This window comes from Cervus canadensis, chromosome 19 (assembly GCF_019320065.1).
Source record: "Cervus canadensis isolate Bull #8, Minnesota chromosome 19, ASM1932006v1, whole genome shotgun sequence".
In the NCBI taxonomy this organism is placed as follows: domain Eukaryota; kingdom Metazoa; phylum Chordata; class Mammalia; order Artiodactyla; family Cervidae; genus Cervus; species Cervus canadensis.
This window is the reverse complement of record NC_057404.1, coordinates 7,238,039-7,257,598: the sequence shown is the minus strand read 5'-3', so window position 1 is coordinate 7,257,598 and position 19,560 is coordinate 7,238,039. Positions and strand designations below refer to the sequence as shown.

The 19,560-nt window shown below is 36.3% G+C and overlaps 1 protein-coding gene across 3 annotated transcripts in view; it reads right to left on the bottom strand.

Annotated features, from left to right (window-relative positions):
- The window catches only part of PDS5A (PDS5 cohesin associated factor A), a 119,927-nt gene that overhangs the window by 36,368 nt on the left and 63,999 nt on the right, over positions 1–19,560 (bottom strand). For all 3 annotated transcript variants that reach the window (XM_043438533.1, XM_043438532.1, XM_043438534.1), the window contains exons 12-19: positions 17,410–17,561; positions 15,881–15,994; positions 13,885–13,966; positions 12,623–12,671; positions 12,257–12,396; positions 8,567–8,682; positions 3,376–3,481; positions 1,493–1,653 (exon numbers count right to left, since the gene is read on the bottom strand). In XM_043438533.1, the coding sequence (XP_043294468.1) occupies positions 1,493–1,653; positions 3,376–3,481; positions 8,567–8,682; positions 12,257–12,396; positions 12,623–12,671; positions 13,885–13,966; positions 15,881–15,994; positions 17,410–17,561 (920 nt within the window). The remainder of the gene's footprint in view (positions 1–1,492; positions 1,654–3,375; positions 3,482–8,566; positions 8,683–12,256; positions 12,397–12,622; positions 12,672–13,884; positions 13,967–15,880; positions 15,995–17,409; positions 17,562–19,560) is intronic.

Here is a 19,560-nt window from a genome sequence, read left to right as displayed (position 1 = left end):
AAATCTAGACAGCCTATTAAAAAGCAGAGAAATCACTGCCGACAAAGGTGTGCTATAGTCAAAGCTATGGTTTTTCCAGTAGTCATGTATGGATATGAGAGTTGGACCATAAAAAAGGCTGAGTGCTGAAGAATTGATGCTTCTGAATTGTGGTGTTGGAGAAGACTCTTGAAAGTCCCTTGGACAGAAGATCAAACCAGTCAATCCTGAAGGAAATCAACTCTGAATATTCATTGGAAGAACTGATGCTGAAGCTGAAGCTCCAATACTCTGACCACCTGATACACAGAGCCGATTCATTGGAAAAGACCCTGATGCTGGGAAAGATTGAGGGTAGGAGAAGGGGGTGACAGAGGATGAGATGGTTGGATGGCATCACTGACTCAGTGGACATGAGTTTGAACAAACTCTGGGAGATAATGAAGGACAGGGAAGCCTGGTGTGCTGTAGTTCATGGCGTCACAAAGAGTCAGACACCACTTATTGACTGAACAAGTCTTAAGAACAAGAGGTTTTATTCCTCATGTCCAAAGTTACCTGTTCCACTGTTCCTTCTGGGATAGAATTCTTTTAAGTACATCCTTTACCTTAAAAAAAGTATAGATTTTCCCACCTTGTAAAACTCATAATAACTTTGGCCCACTGTGTCAATCATTTTTTCTATAATGTACAAAGATAAAGATGATCATTTCTAGAGTATAAACTCCTTGACAGCAGGGACTGACAGTGGTGATCTTTTATATTAGCCACTACAGTGCTGCTGATGAAAAGGATATACAATAAATGTTGAATTATTTCTTAAATTAAACTATTAGCTCACAAATCCAAAAAAACTTAAGGAGTCATGAATTCTCATTCTATTAATATATCATGAGGAAAAATGGGTTTGATTTGAATTTACCTGAAACTATTGACATAAATACCTTGAACATCTGATTATAACAGCTATCAGCAGTGTGCTCTTCCTCTAAAAGACATCTCCCGTATCTTAAGTCTAAATCACACTCTCAGCACAAATTTTGATCCTAAGACAACCTCTTAAAGCTGCCAAAGTAAAAATACCAAAACGTACTTCATTCTTATGAGGAGAGGGGAGGTAATCTAGAGATAAAACAACCATGACCAACAACTAAGCAACTAATGAACATTTCATTAAGAACCTTGATTATACAATTCTTGAGTGAGATATGAAGGCAGTACCTACTGCATTTGGAGTTGGAGAAAAATAAATAAATTAGAAAGATATATTAATCCTAAATTCTGTGGTAACTTTTGATAATTAATATTTTAAAATAAAAATTTTAGGTTGTTCCTCTGCCCAATGGTAGAGGAGATAAGTCAGACAGAGAAAAGATGAAAACAGAGGATACAGAAAAGCAGCTTCTAAATAAAAGTCATCCTTCCTCCTCCATATCTTCCTGAGGGAAACAATGACCCTCAGATTCCCACACCTGGAAAGCTCTGGTGTTTATCCTGAGAAAAGCGTACTCACGATCGTATCTGGGGCAGGTCCGTCTCTATTTTGTGGCCTGTGTTTCTAAAAATCTGGATGGCAGCCTCCGCCACCTTGTCGTCCTCCATCCTGAGGCACTGTAACAGGGACTCATACGTCTCCGCAGAGTGGAACGAGGTCGGGTGCGTGAAAGACAGGACCTGGGGGGCAGACACAGTGCTTTCAGTACAGACAGTGGTTTAATCCATTAAAAGAGCTGTTTCTACTACAGATAAAGTTTTAAACTATGAGCTGCATGTGCCAGCAATACAATAAAGGCTGTATCTTGTGGTCTCCCTTGAGGTGAGTCGTGGCTGACAATTCTGGATCTACAGCCCTTGTCCTGTTTTCTTCTTTTACCTCTTGGTCTGTCCTGATACTGGGACTGTGGGAAATGTGGCTCCGTTTTCATGGGAGTGATAGATGTGAACAAAATGCTAACACTAGGCTTTATTTCACTGGCAAAAGATACCCTATAAGGAAATATTTTAAGTGAAATCCATCACAAAAAATTTACTCATAAGTAGTCATTATTAGAAAATTTTAACCACGATTACAAACATATAAATAATTGTTCCCTTTATTTATTAAGACATTAGTTCTAGGCTATCCTTAAGGAATTTCCAGCAAGTTAGAGAGAATTTGTCTACAAAGTTTACTTTCCATGAAGCAGAAACAATTTAGTCAGCCTGACACATGGAATAAGGCCTAAAAGAAAAATAAGGGGGTAGGGGAATGGAGTATGTAGCCCTCATTAACTTATTATATGAGCATTTTTTAAATGGGTTATAAAGTGGAGAGAGTGTCTCATTTGGTAGGGTTCAGAGTGATAATATTTACTTATCAGGTTTTAAATATTCAGAGAAAAATGAGGATTTAAATTTGAAAAGCTGAATCAAACAACCTATTAAAAGTGTTTGCCTTAAAGATGATTTTCCTCTGTTTAAAAAAATTTTATGTCCACAATCTGGAACCCATCTTGTCTTCCACCACTCCTCAAAGCAATATTCTAACTATTCAGGATACATTCACAATCCCTAAAACATGCCCCAAATTATTCTCTTTGATGATGCTGCGCTCCCCCTCTAGATTAAATTATGTCTCTTACTAATTGTTCAATTCTCTGAACTCTTTAGCATCTGTTTACCAATAGTTTAAAAAAAAAAAAAATCCCAATCAGATAGGTGATGTCTTATAGTAATTCCTGTGAGCAATCCTACTAACCAATATGCAGGTTATTTGAAAGGTAAGACTAAATCATTTAGCACATACTGTTGTAAGTATAGCAGGCATGCACATGATGAATGAAACAGCAAAACTCCAAAAATATTATTCTATAATGTAAAATAATTACATTAGTATAATTCAGAAAACATGTTATTTTTATAAAATGTTGTATTACAAGGGATCTTGTTCCCTGACCAGGGTTTGAACCCGGGCCCCGTGCATTGGAAGCAGAGAGTCTTAGCCACTGAACCACCAGGGAAGTCCCCGACCCTTGCATATCTTTAAGGTGATTCATATTGTAACTGCAGAATACATATGGAATCTAGAAAAATGGTACTGACGAGCCTAGTAGAGAACAGACTCGTGAGCACAGCTGGGGAAGTTGAGGGTGGGAGAGACTGAGAAAGTGGTACTGACAAATATACACTATCAGGTGTGAAACAGTTAGTGGGATGTTGCTAAATAACACAGGGAGCCCACTCAGCCTGGTGCTCCATGACGACCTACAGCGGAGGGGCGTGGAGAGGGGAGGAAGGCTCGGCAGGGAAAGGATATATATATATAAAATTATGATTGATTTGCACTGTTGTATGGCAGAAACCAACACAAAATAGTAAAGCAATTTTCCACCAATTAAAAAACTGTTTCAAAAATACCTTAAGAAGTTCAAGTCCTGAACGAATAGCTGTATCTGGACTTACACCCTCCTCTTCGTCATCTGCTGTCCCTTCTATTGATTTATTCATCAGTTTTACCAGTGCACTATTAAAATAAGACAATCTAAATTAGTAACACTATTAGATTAGTAACTATCTTAATTGCATTGTAGTAGACATATACAGACTCTATTGAACATCAAATTAATATTTTCTGGAAGAAAAAGTTATTTTGTGATTTTTTAAACTTCCCTCTCTACATGACAAATGAGCTTGTTTTTAGTTTATCCTCCCCATCCATGTATAACAGTAATTCTAATGAAAAGCAACAAAACTGTCAAATGTACTAGAAATATGTACTTTTAAGTATAAGCAATGCAATATTCATATCCATAAACAGAGATCATTTGCAATTTCAAGAAAAACATTAGGATGGCAGTTGCTAAATGGACAAATGAGAACTCACTCAAAACAAAAAACAAATAGTAAACACATAAGTGAAAAAACAAAAAACAAACAAACCACATAAATGAGCAAAGGCATTGAATTAATCACATAATTAATTTATTGAATCACTAATTCCACTCCTAGAGATTTATAGCAAAGAAACTGAAAGCAATTCATGAGAAGCACTGTGCTCTCTCTCTATATTCACACACAAAATCAACAATTAAAAAGTATTAAATGCTCAACATTATTAGTTTTTCAAATACAGCTAACCACCACAAACTAGAAATTACGTGGTCAACAGGATACTATTTTAAGTTAAAACAAAGATAATCTTTGTTCTTGAGATTTCATTTCCTCATTAGTGATGTCCCAGTACAGGCAAACATTCAACAAACCTAGCTTTCACCTCAAGACAAACCCCTCCCCATCAGGTGTGTGTGCTCAGCCGTGTCCAGTTTCCATTAGGAGTCACTCCTTACTCACCTCCAACTCCTTCAGCCCTAAGCATCCGCTAATCTACTTTGTGTTGCTATATATATTTGCCTATTCTGAATACTTCATATAAATGGAGTTATCAAGGTTCAACTTCCCCTGGGTCAGGAAGATACTCTGGAGGAGGAAACAGCAACCCACTCCAGCGGGCTACACTCCACAGGGTCACAAACAGTTGGACATGACTGACCACATGCACATACATATGGTACCTCTATGCTTAACTTTTGGAGGAACTATCAAATTGCTTTCAAAAGCACCTCCAACATTTTACACCCATCAGCAATACATGAAGGTTACAATTTTTCTACATTCTTGCCAACTCAACTTTTTGACCATGGCCATTCTAGTGGGTATAAATAAAGTGGTGAATCACTGTAGCGATATATACATAAAACAACTGTCATCGCCACAAAAATCTACCTTGCACATCTGTGGTTAATTCTCTTTTTCTACTCTGGCAGTAACTGATCAACTATCTGCCACTAGAATTTTACCTTTTATAAAGCTTTATACATTTTGTGTCTGACAACTCCTATGTGATATAATGCTTTTGAGATCCTCCATGCTGTTGCATAGGATCAGTGTATTTTGTACAGTTCTTCTGTGTATTCTTGCCATCCCGTCTTTATATCTTCTGCTTCTGTTAGGTGCATACCATTTCTGTCCTTTATTGAGCCCATCTTTATGAAATGTTCCCTTGGTATTTCTAACTTTCTTGAAGAGATCTCTAGTCTTTCCTATTCTATTGTTTTCCTCTATTTCTTTGCACTAATCATTGAGGAAGGCTTTCTCGTCTCTCCTTGCTATTTTTGGAACTCTGCATTCAAATGGGAATATCTCCCCTTTTCTCCTTTGCTTTTCGCTTCGCTTCTTTTCACAGCTATTTGTAAGGCCTCCGCAGACAGCCATTTTGCTTTTTTGCATTCTTTTTCTTAGGGATAGTCTTGATCCCTGTCTCCTGTACAGTGTCACAAACCTCCATCCATAGTTCATCAGGCACTCTGCCTATCAGATCTAGTCCCTTAAATCTATTTCTCACTTCCACTATATGATCATAAGAGATTTGATTTAGGTCATATCAGAATGGTCCAGTGGTTTTCTCTACTTTCTTCAATTTAAATCTGAATTTGGCAATAAGGAGTTCATGATCTCAGCCACAGTCAGCTCCCAGTCTTGTTTTTGCTGACTATATAGAGCTTCTCCTTCTTTGGCTGCAAAGAATATAATCAATCTGGTTTTGGTGGTGACCATCTGGTGATGTCCATGTGCAGAGTCTTCTCTTGTGTTGTTGGAAGAGGGTGCATGCTATGACCAGTGTGTTCTCTTTGCAAAACTCTATTAGCCTTTGCCCTGCTTCATTCTGTACTCCAAGGAAATATTTGCCTGTTACTTCAGGTGTTTCTTGACTTCCTACTTTTGCATTCCAGTCCCCTCTAATGATAAGGACATCTTTTTTGGGTGTTACTTCTAGAAGGTCTTGTATAGAACCGTTCAATTTCAGCTTCTTCAGCATTACTGGTTGGGGCATAGAGTTGGATTCCTGCGATACTGAATGGTTTGCCTTGGAAATGAACAGAGATCATTCTGTCGTTTTTGAGACTGCATCCAAGTACTGCATTTCAGACTCTCTTGTTGACTATGATGGCTACTCCATTTCTTCTAAGGGATTCTTACCCACAGTAGTAGATATAATGGTCATCTGAGTTAAATTCACCCATTCCAGTCCATTTTAGTTTGCGGATTCCTAAAATGTCAATGTTCACTCTTGTCATCTCCTGTTTGACCACTTCCAATTTGCCTTGATTCATGGACCTAACATGGACAGGAACATTCCAGGTTCCTATGCAATATTGCTCTTTACAGCATCAGACCTTGCTTCCATCACCAGTCTCATCCACAACTGGGTGTTGTTTTTGCTTTGGCTCCATCTCTTCATTCTTTCTGGAGTTATTTCTCTACCGATCTCCAGTAGCACTTTGGGCACCTACCGACCTGGGGAGTTCATCTTTCAGTGTCCTATCTTTTTGCCTTTTTCATGGGGTTCTCAAGGCAAGAATACTGAAGTGGTTTGCCATTCCCTTCTCCAGTGGACCACACTTTGTCAGAACTCTCCACCATGACCCATCCATCTTGGGTGGCCCTACATGGCATGGCTCATAGTTTCACTGAGTTAGACAAGGCTGTGGTCCATGTGATTAGATTGGTTAGTTTTCTGTGATTATGGTTTTCAGTTTGTCTGCCCTCTGATGGAGAAGGAAGCTTATGGAAGCTTCCTGACTGGAGAGACTGAGGGGGAAACTGGGTCTTGTTCTGATGGGCAGGGCCATGCTTAGTAAATCTTTAATCCAATTTTCTGTTGTTCCCTCCCTGCTAATACCTGGGGCCAAACTATGGTGGAGGTAATGAAGACAATGGTGACCTTCTTTAAAAGACTGCAGGCATGCACTGCTACACTCAGCACCTCCAACCCTGCAGCAGGCCGCCACCCACCCACCCATGCCTCCGCTGGAGACTCCTGGACACACAGGCAAGTCCAGAACAGTCTCCTGTGGGGTCACTGCTCCTTTCTCCTGGGTCCTGGTGCACAAGGTTCTGTCTGTGCCCCCCAAGAGTCTACTTCCCAGCCCTGTGTAAGTTCTGGCAGCTCTATGGTGGGGTTAATGGCGACCTCCTCCAAGAGGGCTTGTGCCATACCCAAGTCTGCTGCACCCAGAGCCCCTGTCCCTGCGGCAATCCACTGCTGGCCCACACCTCCACAGGAGACGCTCAGACACAGTTCTGTCTCAGTCTCTGTGAGGGTCCTGGGTCCTGGTGCACACAAGGTTTGTTTGAGCCCTCTGAGCATCTCTGGCGGGAATGGGGTTTGATTCTAAATGCGAATTCGCCCCTCGTACCATCTTGCTGGGGCTGCTCCTTTGCCATTGGATGTGGGGTATCTCTATTAAAAACTAATAGCAAAATACCTTTTGCTATTACCCAGCTGTAAAAAACCACCAGGTTTTTCTCAGAACCTTAGCTTTCTTATTTGCTATTAAAGGATAAGATCTTAGTTAAAAAACAAAGGGCCAACAAACAGCACCATATTACAGACTGAACTGAATACCCTAAATTCATGCATCCATCCTAACCTCCAGGACACCTCAGAATGTGACTGGACTTGGAAATAGACGAGATTTTAATTATTTAATGAGATAACTAAGCTAAACTAAGGTCAGATGGGTGGGCCATAATCCCAAATGGCTGTTTTCTCTTGTGAAGAGGAGGTCAGGGCACAGACGTGTGAGGAGAGCAAAGAGGAGGTTATCTGCATGCCATGGAGAGACTCCAGGAGAAATCAAACTTGATCTTGGGCTGCTACTCTCCAGAATGTGAGAATACAAATTTCTGTTGTTTAAGCCACACAGTCTGTGGTTTTTGCCACAGCAGCCCTAGCAAACTAATACAATTGGCATTTTAATACAACCAAACAGTGAGTCACGTACTAGTAATGGCTAGAACCAGGTCTCCTAATTCAAAGAAAAGAGAATCAATAAATGCTAGTTAGTAACCCAAAATGGAAAGATTTATAGCTGATGAGCTGGAAAAATGATTAGTACAAGGTAAAAGTATTCTCAGAAGTTTACAATTGAAAATCATCAGGAATAAGTGAAACGTATGAAATTACGGGAACAATTAATCAAAGACAATAGATGTCAATGTTTGTGATGCTAGTCTGCTTATTTTTTACATATTACTAATTTTCACACTCATCCACAAGGAGATGTTTATCCATATTAAAGTTAAAAATAGAAACTAAATCAGAGCGAAAAGTTGGTAAGAGACGTGTTTTGAAAGCAGGTGAGTCTGATGGCAATCCTGTGCTGCTTTCATAACACTGTTCTGTTTTTCACACACCTCAAGTGAGCAGTGATGTAATGCATACAAAAAAACTATATGTGGCCATGAAAAGGGTTAAGAAAACTCAAAGGCTGATGATAGCCATAGATTTTCTTATGTTACAGATTTTCTTTAATGAGAACATATAAGCTAAAAATAAACACAAGATTTCTTTTTTTAAAATAAATAAAAAGTAATGAAACAAACCAACGATCAGAAAAGGAGCCTGTCTTTCTTTCAACTTGAATGATACATGATATAGGTTCCCTGTATACCATTTTAGGCCTCGTTGGGGACCCAGAATTTAAACTTACAACACTGTGGTTTCAAATTATATTTTATTTATGAATGAATATAACCCCTAGTTTACCTGATGGCTTCTGAATCAATGTGCACAGGTGCAATTCTTTCCAACAGAAATTTGACCATCTCTAGAAAAGGATTTGTTGGCTGCTTAGGATTGGCAAGTTTCCGGGCTATTTCTCTCTATAGGAAGGAAAAGAGTTTTACTGTAAGTATCATCCTTTCACGTTTTTCACATAAAAATGATCCCAGGCATCAAAAGCATTTAAGGATTCAATACCATCAGATGTAAAAAAAAAAAAAAACCACAATCTTTCTCTGCTTTATACCCTGACTAAAATGATATACTCATAAGGCAAGCACTAGAAAATCTAGCCTGTAGAGGAAAAAAAGGGGGATAACATGGTATGATTTACGCCTTTTGTCTCATATTTCTCCCATGAAATTACTGCATAGTAGACAATCTTTAATGCTCTATATTTTTACAACTGATATGCATTTATTTATTTAATGGCTGCACCAGGTCTCAGTTGCAGCATGCGGGATCTAGTTCCCTGGCCAGGGATCAAATCTGGGCCTCTGCATTGGGAGTTAAAAGTCTTAACCACTGGACCACTAGGGAAGTCCCTTTAGTCTCCGCTTTTGAAAAAATTAAAACAATTTATACTGTCATGGGCATGTTTCAATGGTTTACTTCATAGTTTGAAAAAACTTTTCTTTCGGTCAACAATTTTCTTTTTTTTAAAGAGAAGACTTATAAGTGTATAAAGTTTTTCAGTTCTGGAAGATCATACTTGAGTTAAAAAATGGTGACATTGTATCAAAGAGCTCCTGCAAAAGAAAAGATATTGCTGAGACTCTCTGAAGAGTATAAGGACCTAATGATTTTAGGAGACCGAATCCTCCAAAGACAAGGTTAAATTTATAATGTGCTGGGTACTAGAGAAAGAAATTTACATTAATAACAAGGCTTTTCATTGATTATCTCTGATGAATAAGTGGAAATGTTAGTTGAGAAGATAAAGCACATTAAAAGTGCTTTCCAAACTATAAAGCAATATAGCAAATAACAGTCACTCTATTTATTAGTTTTTTCATGAAAAACAAAAAATTTAAGGATATGTGTCCAAGGGGATAAAGGAAACAAATTTCTGTTGTAGTTTCAGTGATTTAAAAAAAATTAATTAATTTGGCTTTGCTGGGTCTTAGTTGCAGCATTTGGGATCTAGTTCCCTAACAAGGGAATGAACCCGGGCCCCCCTGCATAGGCAGCAAGGAGTCTTAGCCACTGGATCACCTGGGAAGTCCCTCAGTGACATGTTGACACAAATTAATTATAAAGGTCATATTAAATTAGATAGCATCCATGTTTGCTATTAGAGTGTAAAAATCCAAAGGACTGAGATTCTGAAGAAAATTTATTAGTCACTAGGAAGTGCTTGATTTATTTTGCAAGTAGTAATTAACCAAGCAAAATTTCAACATTTGAGAAAATAAATATTTTAGTCAGTGCTTAGGTCCTTATACACTTTGCTCTATACTACAAATACACATTTAAAATTTTGTACTATCTTTTGAAATCAGACTTACTTTGTGCAAGTCTCCCTAAAGAGGGGATTTTCCTCCCACTTGGTATAAAATCTACTTGCTTTAACATAAGATAAAGTCAGTGATTGTCTAACAACAACTATGCCATTGGAAAATTGCTAGGCAAACTATATAGTCTGTATTAAAAAAATGGAAGAACTAGGCATTAGAAAAGAACTATGGTATTACATATAAGTATAGGAAAAATAAAGGAAATGCTAACAGGAAAAAGAGTAAATCACATTTTAAGCACAGTGATAGGACTATATAAAATATACCAATGTATATAAATAATAATATATTTAAATAATTCTTCAAACAATATTTTATGTATGTAATAATTAGGTAATCTCTCATAACAATTATTTTTAAAAAGTATATCTGTCATAATCTAAGTGTAAGCTTATACTGGGGATAAGCAACAAGCCAAATTAGTATGTGGCAAGTAGGCAGCAACAAATAAAGTTTCCTTTACATGTTCAAAGAAAAAAGACTTCCCACATCTCTATTCTCCTGCATCCTACAATCAATTCACCCTGAGATGTTTTCCTTACATCTGTTTTTCATATACTTTCTGGATTTGGAAGCTCTTAGATATATCTGTTCTGACAAATAGCAGAAATCACATTACTACCACTTTTCAAAGTCAGAGTCCTATTTTTCTCAGACCAAAAAGTACCACTTGATTATTTATTCTTTTTTTTTTTTTTATTCTTAAGATTTGTATTCCTTGAGCAGTACTCCGTTTGTATGGGTTCTTGCAAATGACGGAATATAGAGAAAGAACACTGTCATGGGCCTATTAAGAGCTGGACTCTGCCTGAAGCTCAGTCACTAGCTGTGAAACACTGGATGAGAAACTTCACCTCTTTAAAATGTAATCTTTATCTGTAAAATGAAGTGGTTAAACCAATTATCTCTATGGTATTTTTCAAGCCATTTCATTCTATGATCCAATTATATTAGTAGATGCCCAGCAGAACACAGTATTCTGGAACTGGAATTCTAAATACGAAAGAAGTAAATGAAACCTTTAAATGCTGTCAGCAAACCATCCCATTCAGAAGTGCAAAGACAAGGTATTTTGGGCACTTGTCACATTCACATCCCTAGGTACAGTGGAAGAATCCACTGCTCTCTTCCCTAAACTGGCTTCCTCCCACTTCTTCCTAACTACTACTCTTTTATGATCCACTTAAAGATCCTATGTGCCTACTAGACTGAGGAAAAAAAAACCATATTCCATGCTCCCAAATGACTTTGTATATACATCTGTTTATAGTCCTTATCACTAATCACATATTTAAATTATTATCTTTCTAAAGCAAAGTGAGACATAAATAACTGAAGTGACTTTCTTTCTCTCCTTCATCGGTATAAGCCTGGTCCCAAGCATAGTGTGTCACATGTGTGCAATCCTGTATTGTGTTATGTATGTGTAATACTGTCATATATGTGAAACACAAATTTATTATTATTTAAATCCTAAAGGGCAGTCTGGAACCATGTATTAGGCAGGATACCTATATCCACATCTATCTATATCCTCTTAACAACACTGTGAGGTTGTTAGCATTTACAGATGAAAAAAATGAGTCTCAAAAATACTAAACAACTTGCTAAAGGTCACAGCAATAGTAAATGGTAAAGATGAAATTAGAAACTGTCTCATAAAATGGTAAATAAATGAATGAATTTTTCCTTGGGTATTGTCAACAATTGGTTTTCTATAAAATAGCCTAAAAATAGAATGAAGACAAAAGCCTAAACACGAATTACCTTCTCTATAAATGTGTATATGGCAACTTAACTATTGCTGATATACTGACAAGGGTTTTTCCCATGCCAATACAGGGGAGAATACACACCTACACACAAGAAAATTCTTATTTATCTAATAAATGTCTACTAAATACAAAGCATTTTATCTTGCTCAGTTCCTAGGACCAATCTCCCTGGCTTACTTCTCTAGTGTTTTTCCTGGAATTTGACTGACTAGTGATAAGTAAAAATAACTAAGTTGACCACAGATATACTCCTAGGTGATTCAGAGCTCACAATATTGTTACATTCACACAAATAAAATAATTTATGTAAAGCAGACTTTAATGAAATCTAAGTTTCTATAAGCAAAGCTAGGGGAACAAATAGACAAGGATAATTTACTAACCACACAAACATCTGCCTGTTTGCATGAACAGGTTGGACTGATTAACAACTCCAACTGAGACCGCAGTTTCTCATCATCACCGAGAACTTGGTTAAATTTCTTCACAAAATCTTGTGCTTTGCCAGGATCAGGCAAATTCTCTAGAAGATTAAAAGAAAATCAATACTACAAAAGAAAAACTACTAAACTAAAACCAAGCTATCTTAAAAAATACTGCTGTCCTATCAAAAGATAGACTATAAGGAACTTAGAAATAAAATTATTAAGGATTATTTTTTCTTACTAAATAAGTATTAAACTGATAGTTCCACTGGGTAAATTATTTGATGTCTCCTATATACCTACAGAGTGAATAAACATACTCACTTGCTATAGTCATCAGTTTTCCAAACATAGCAGAACAGTTAGCTTCTGACTGAAATTTAAAACAAAAACAAATGATATCATATGTGCTAACAAAATTTCATTAAGAAAACCTATACTAAAAAAAAAAGAAAAAGAAAAAGAAAACCTATACTCAGTATTGTACATTTTCTTAAGTTAAAAAAATCCATCATGATATACCCAGTAGGAAATGGCTTACCGTATCCACACCCCATGTAGATAACAAACAACCATGGAGTAACAACTATTAAACTAGCACAAACAGAAGGAAAGGATATGCCAGCAGGAAGGTATTTTAAAAATTTTGAAAGTTATATAACTTTCATAGGGAAATTATCTTGTCAGAAAACAGAACAGAAAATAATGAAAACAATTATATCAAAATTACTGTGAAACTATACACCAAAGAAAATTAACTAAAAATGTGTAAAGTAGAAAAATTTTCTTTCTGAATAGTTCTACTAGCTATTCTGTGGCCCATTAATTAATCTATCACTTTCCTTCCTACTGCCCTTTCCTCCATTACAAGAGTACTATTTTATTAATGAATCTGTATGATCCCATGGACTTCCTGCTTTTGCTAAAGTTTTGTTGGATCACTATCATGCCCATCTTTTACGAACTATCTGTGTTTCTGCACCACAGAGGCACAGTTAAGCAATTCCAGAGACTGTATGGTCATTTACCAAAAATAAAAAAAGACAACACTTGCTTTAGGCATCCATGGCCACTGAGGGGTCTCTGTGTATGGTTCCCTGGCTAAGTACACCTACTCTAGCAAATATGTTTACAAGTATTTAGAAGTAATAAGAGATTATTTATGTTTCTTTTTTCAACCTTCAGAAAATGCTGGGCAGTATTTCTTTATTAATTTGACTTTGGAATATTCAAAGGATTGATACCTGATTTGATACTGATGCTACAATGACAGACCATAAGTCAAAGAGGAAAAAAATTTGACTTCTAATATAATTTTATATTGAGGTTTAATTCTAATTATTTGAAAATTGATAAACTATAAATTCTTAGTGTCAAAATACTTAATATACTAGAAAACACCATTTCTGTGCTCATGCTGAAAAATAAGATTTTTAAAATATCCATATGAAATGCAAATTTATCTTGGATAACCACAGAAACTGACATTTGGAAAATAAAACACCTGAGATACCTTTTGCTTGCTTCATTATACAGAAAAATTGACAATGACTAAAACTGTGAATTTAAACAAATCACGAACTTACTGTAGGCTGCTTGTGCAAATCCAACAGTTCTCGTACATGACTTCTAAGCATGTTCTGACACTTCCACATTTCATTGAGAGCTCTGTAAATAAAGTTATAAATATGAAAGATGTACATAATATAACAATACTGGTAATTATTCAACTTTACTGCTTTTCTCACTGAATGGTGTAGATAACACCATTCTTCTACATCTACCTAAAATTTAAAGCTTCAGAAAATTTACTTATTAGGATTAAGATAGTTTGGTTTAAAATAGTAAATATAAGGCTTCTTATGAGAGAAATTATTTGAGAAGTTTTCAAGGATGAATAGGATCTTGCCAGGTAAACTGAAGGAATTCAAAGACATTCTAAGCAGAGGTAGCCAGAAAGTTCTGTTACAAACAGAGAGAAAAGTGTCATTAAAGTTCATGGCACACACAGGGACATGAAAACAATTTATAGGCTTGGAGTACAGAATGTGAGTGGGGGAGCATAAGGAATCTGGAAATTACTACAGAAAAGGATCAGATTGTGAAAGGCCAGGCTAAGGGGGTATGCATAAAACAGTGCAGATGACTTCAAAAATGAATTTCTTAGAAATGATGTGGATTCAAACATGCCAAATTTAAATTGAGTTTCTTTACTCTAGATTCTTCTCTTTCCTTGACAGTAGATTTTCTTCTCTTACAAACCCACTCTGTAATTTCAGGTGCTCAAATTAGTTTATTTCTGAGTACTCTTTGCCAAATATAAACAGAAATCAAGACCTTTGGCCCGGAATTTACTATCTAAAGTGAATATTATAAACTACTTGCAAATCCTTAAAATGATGGCTGATGTCTTCTAATAGGGTATGTTACTCTGTGGACTTTCTGCTGAAAACACATAATCTCAATCCAATGATGAGGAAACACTGAATGAACCCGAACTGAGAGAGCACTCTATAAAATAACTGACCTACGCAACACTGTTCTGAGAACCGTCAAAGTCATAAAAGTCCAAGACAAACTGAGAAATGGTTCCAAATTTAAAAACACTAGAGAAGTGATAATTAAACATGCAACATATAATCCCAGAAAGGGAACAAAAATCCATGAAGGACATTATTTGGACAATTGAGGAAATTTGAAAAAACACTGGATTACACAATATTAAACCTCCTGACTTTCATAAAAGCACTCTAGTTATATAAAAGAATATTCTTGTAACTAAGGAATACCTATGTATTAGATGTAAAGGAATACAGTGTCTGCAAATTACTACCTATGGATCAAAAGAAAATATGTATATAAAGTACATGCAAATGATAAAGCAAATGGTCAAAAATTAGGAATCTCACTAAATGGGATTTAAAAAGCTTTGTTACTATTTTTGAAACTTTTCTGTAAATTTGAAACTATATGAAATTAAAGGCAATATATATACACGTAAATGTAATAGCGGAGGTTCTTACTCAGAAGAATCAGAATTCTCAATGAGAGGAGTCATTTACTTTTTTAAAAGCTTTTATAAAAGTGGAATGCCCACAGATTCTAAGTGGCCTGGGATAGTTAAGATTTATGGTGGCTGTCTGAACAAAATTATTAATAGTGCCTTCTTTCAATCTCAAAAATACCTGTAGAATAAATCATACAGTTATTCCACACAGAAGTGATTTGGACATGTTCTCCTGACAAAGAACCAGTTCTTATTTCTTAGGCTTAGTATGGTAAACCTCCAATAATGTGATTTAGATCCCAGTCAACAGGTGCACAACAGACAATTTTGACATGGGGACTTCTCTGAATTCCTGAAACCATATTGCTCAGCTGCCAAATATACATATGCATATAGGAATATTTTTGCTTTTAACTTACTTGAATTTATATGATAAAAAATTTTTGCTATAAATATTTATCTGAGGTTCTTGATTCAACTAGAAGAAGCAATAACTCTATCAACAGCAGTTAATTAGAAATGATTAAGTAAATAACTGTATAAAATACTCAAGAATCATTTAAAAAGTAACTTACTTGACAGCATTTGGATCCAAACTAGCATATAAATAATACAAGCATTTCATTCTCTCTTCTGTTTCCAGGTTGTGGGGGACAAGATACTGAGCAAAGATTTTCTCTACCAATAGTCTATGAAGCAAACAAAGAGAAAAAGAACCAAGTAACAAAATTATTCTGTTTTTCAGAAGCAAAAGCCATTTGATATTTTAACCTCCTTGTGCAAAGATACCATACCAATGGTGATACCGATGTGTGCAAATAAACGGAAAAGATCAGTATGTGATCAATGTTTTTCCTTGCAAGTATAGTTATTTTTAAATTTAGAGCTACAGTTGTTACTTATGGCTTTACACTGTGTCAGCCTGAAACATCTGTTCTAAAAGGGTTATATATTATTCCTAAGCACAGGATGCTAAGCCTGTTCCACCTGTTCGTCATCATCAGTCTGGAATCATCAGAAATTATTTAACATTACAAATAAAGCTACGATCAAGAATTACTAATTCTCAAAAAAATGTATCAATTTCCTCTGATTACAGTTCGGCTCCTTTCCCATGTTGTCATTTTGTAAAATCAAGGTAATCTTCCTTCATCATCCTGAAAATCAGCTTCTCTTATGCAGATCTGTCTTCACTCCACATTCTAAACTCCTTACCATATTTAAACATCCTTCTTGCTAAGCTTATATTTATTATTCAGCATCACTAGAATTAAGGATTCTTCTTATAAGGATTATAATTATAATTATTATTCTTATTTAATCCTTATTAAATATAAGGATTCATTAGCCAATCAAATACATAATCAATAATGTTAAAGTAGTCTAAATAAAACACTGCAAAGTATTTTGCAAAAAACAAAATTATTAACTATAATCCAATAGAGAATTATGAGTAACATTCAGAAAGGGAAAACAACATAAGTTCTCATCTCAACAAAAGAATTTTCTATATATGGGGATGGAAGTTAGACTTACTAGGTGATCATTTGGCAATATATACAAATATAGAATCATTATGCTTATACACTTGAAATATAATGCTATATGTCAATTATGCCTCAAAAAAAAAAAAAAAAAAAGAACAGTAATACCTCAATTAGTACTTACAGCGTTGCAAAAAGGAAAAATAACTAGCACTTAAAAAACAGTGCTACATTGCCAGGCAGTGGGCCGGGGGGCTTTACATTCATTATTTTATTTAATTCATAAGACAATCCCGTAAGGAAGGCTTTACTCTGACTACTTTTTAGGTAAAATCAAGTGCACAAAAGTTAAACCCATTTTGCAACAGTACAGATCTAATAAGGGGTAGAATGAATACTTGGTCTCTGGTCTGAGTCCAACTCTCACACCTATATTTCACAACTATTATGCTAACTGATAATTTTGGCTATAGTCTTATTTAAACATGATATGTCTAAACATGAAGAAAGTGATTTCTGAACTTAGAAACTAAGTATTATGAAAAAAATCAAACAAAAACCATATTAAAAAATTAAAAACACTTTTATATTCAACCATTTTACCAACATATGAAACTCACTTGTCATCGATGCTATTCTGATAATATATATGCAAAAGTTTGTCCTTTATCCAGCTGACTTTCTCTGCAGCTTCCTTCCCTGCTTCACCATGAAGACAGTATTTCTTATAAAGCTGAGCCAGACCCATCATAGCTTCTTTTCTTACTCGCCACTAGAAAGTACAAAGTTTACTAGATGAGCTAGATACCAAATTTTAGTATACTAACTGTCAAAAATTATGATTTCTTCTAATAGGCTGCACAGATTTAGGTGTGCATAGATTAGCACAGTATTTATTTTCATAAAAGACAAATCACTTAAACAACAATTTTGATTATGTTTCTGTTTAGAAATCAGACTAGTTTCCAAATTATCCAGTGCAAATACTGCTATATCACCTATCAATTTTTTATTTTCTTCAAAGCCAAGCAACAATAAATCTTACAAAAAATCTCATTTGATTCTGTCTAAAAAAAAATTTGGCCAAGTTTTAGAAGTGATTAAAAAATAAGAGAAAGTGTACAATTCAGTCTACAAACAAAAGCCGAATCATCTGGAATGTTATATCCTAGTTATATCCCTTTTGATATTAACTCAGAAGAGAAAACCAGGGTGGGAGGTTGGAGAGAGGTTCAAGAGGGAAGAGACATATGTATCAGCTCAGTTCAGTCACTCAGTCGTGTCCAACTCTTTGCGACCCCATGAATCGCAGCACGCCAGGCCTCCCTGTCCATCACCAACTCCCGGAGTTTACTCAAACTCATGCCCATCGAGTCGGTGATGCCATCCAGCCATCTCATCCTCTGTTGTCCCCTTCTCCTCCTGCCCCCAATCCCTCCAAGCATCGGGGTCTTTTCCAGTGAGTCAACTCTTCGTGTGAGGTGGCCAAAGTACTGGAGTTTCATCTTCAGCATCAGTCCTTCCAATGAACATCCAGAACTTATCTCCTTCAGGATGGACTGGTTGGATCTCCTTGCAGTCCAAGGGACTCTCAAGAGTCTTTTCCAACACCACAGTTCAAAAGCATCAATTTTTCGGCGCTCAGCTTTCTTCACAGTCCAACTCTCACATCCATACATGACTACTGGAAAAACCATAGCCTTGACCAGACGGACCTTTATTGGCAAAGTAATGTCTCTGCTTTTTAATATGCTGTCTAGGTTGGTCATAACTTTCCTTCCAAGGAGTAAGCGTCTTTTAATTTCATGGCTGCAATCACAATCTTTAGTGATTTTGGAGCCCCCAAAAACAAAGTCTGACACTGTTTCCACTGTCCTCCCCATCTATTTCCCATGAAGTGATGGGACCAGATGCCATGATCTGTTTTCTGAATGTTGAGCTTTAAGCCAACTTTTTCACCCTCCTCTTTCACTTTCATCAAGAGGTTCTTTAGTTCCTCTTCACTCTCTGCCATAAGGGTGGTGTCATCTGCATATCTGAGGTTATTGATATTTCTCCCGGCAATCTTGATTCCAGCTTGTGCTTCTTCCAGTCCAGCATTTCTCATGATGTACTCTGCATGTAAGTTAAATAAGCAGGGTGACAATATACAGCCTTGACATACTCCTTTTCCTATTTGGAACCAGTCTGTTGTTCCATGTCCCGTTCTAACTGTTGCTTCCTGACCTGCATACAGGTTTCTCAAGAGGCAGGTCAGGTGGTCTGGTATTCCCATCTCCTTCAGAATTTTCCACAGTTTATTGTGATCCACACAGTCGAAAGCTTTGGCATAGTCAATAAAGCAGAAATAGATGTTTTTCTGGAACTCTCTTGCTTTTTTGATGATCCAGCGGATATTGGCAATTTGATCTCTGGTTCCTCTGCCTTTTCTAAAACCAGCTTGAACATCTGGAAGTTCACGGTTCACATATTGCTGAAGCCTGGCTTGGAGAATTTTGAGCATTACTTTACTAGCGTGTGAGATGAGTGCAATTGTGCGGTAGTTTGAGCATTCTTTGGGATTGCCTTTCTTTGGGATTGGAATGAAAATGGACCTTTTCCAGTCCTGTGGCCACTGCTGAGTTTTCCAAATTTGCTGGCATATTGAGTGCAGCACTTTCACAGCATCATCTTTCAGGATTTGAAATAGCTCAACTGGAATTCCATCACATCCACTAGCTTTGTTCGTAGTGATGCTTTCTAAGGCCCATTTGACTTCACATTCCAGGATG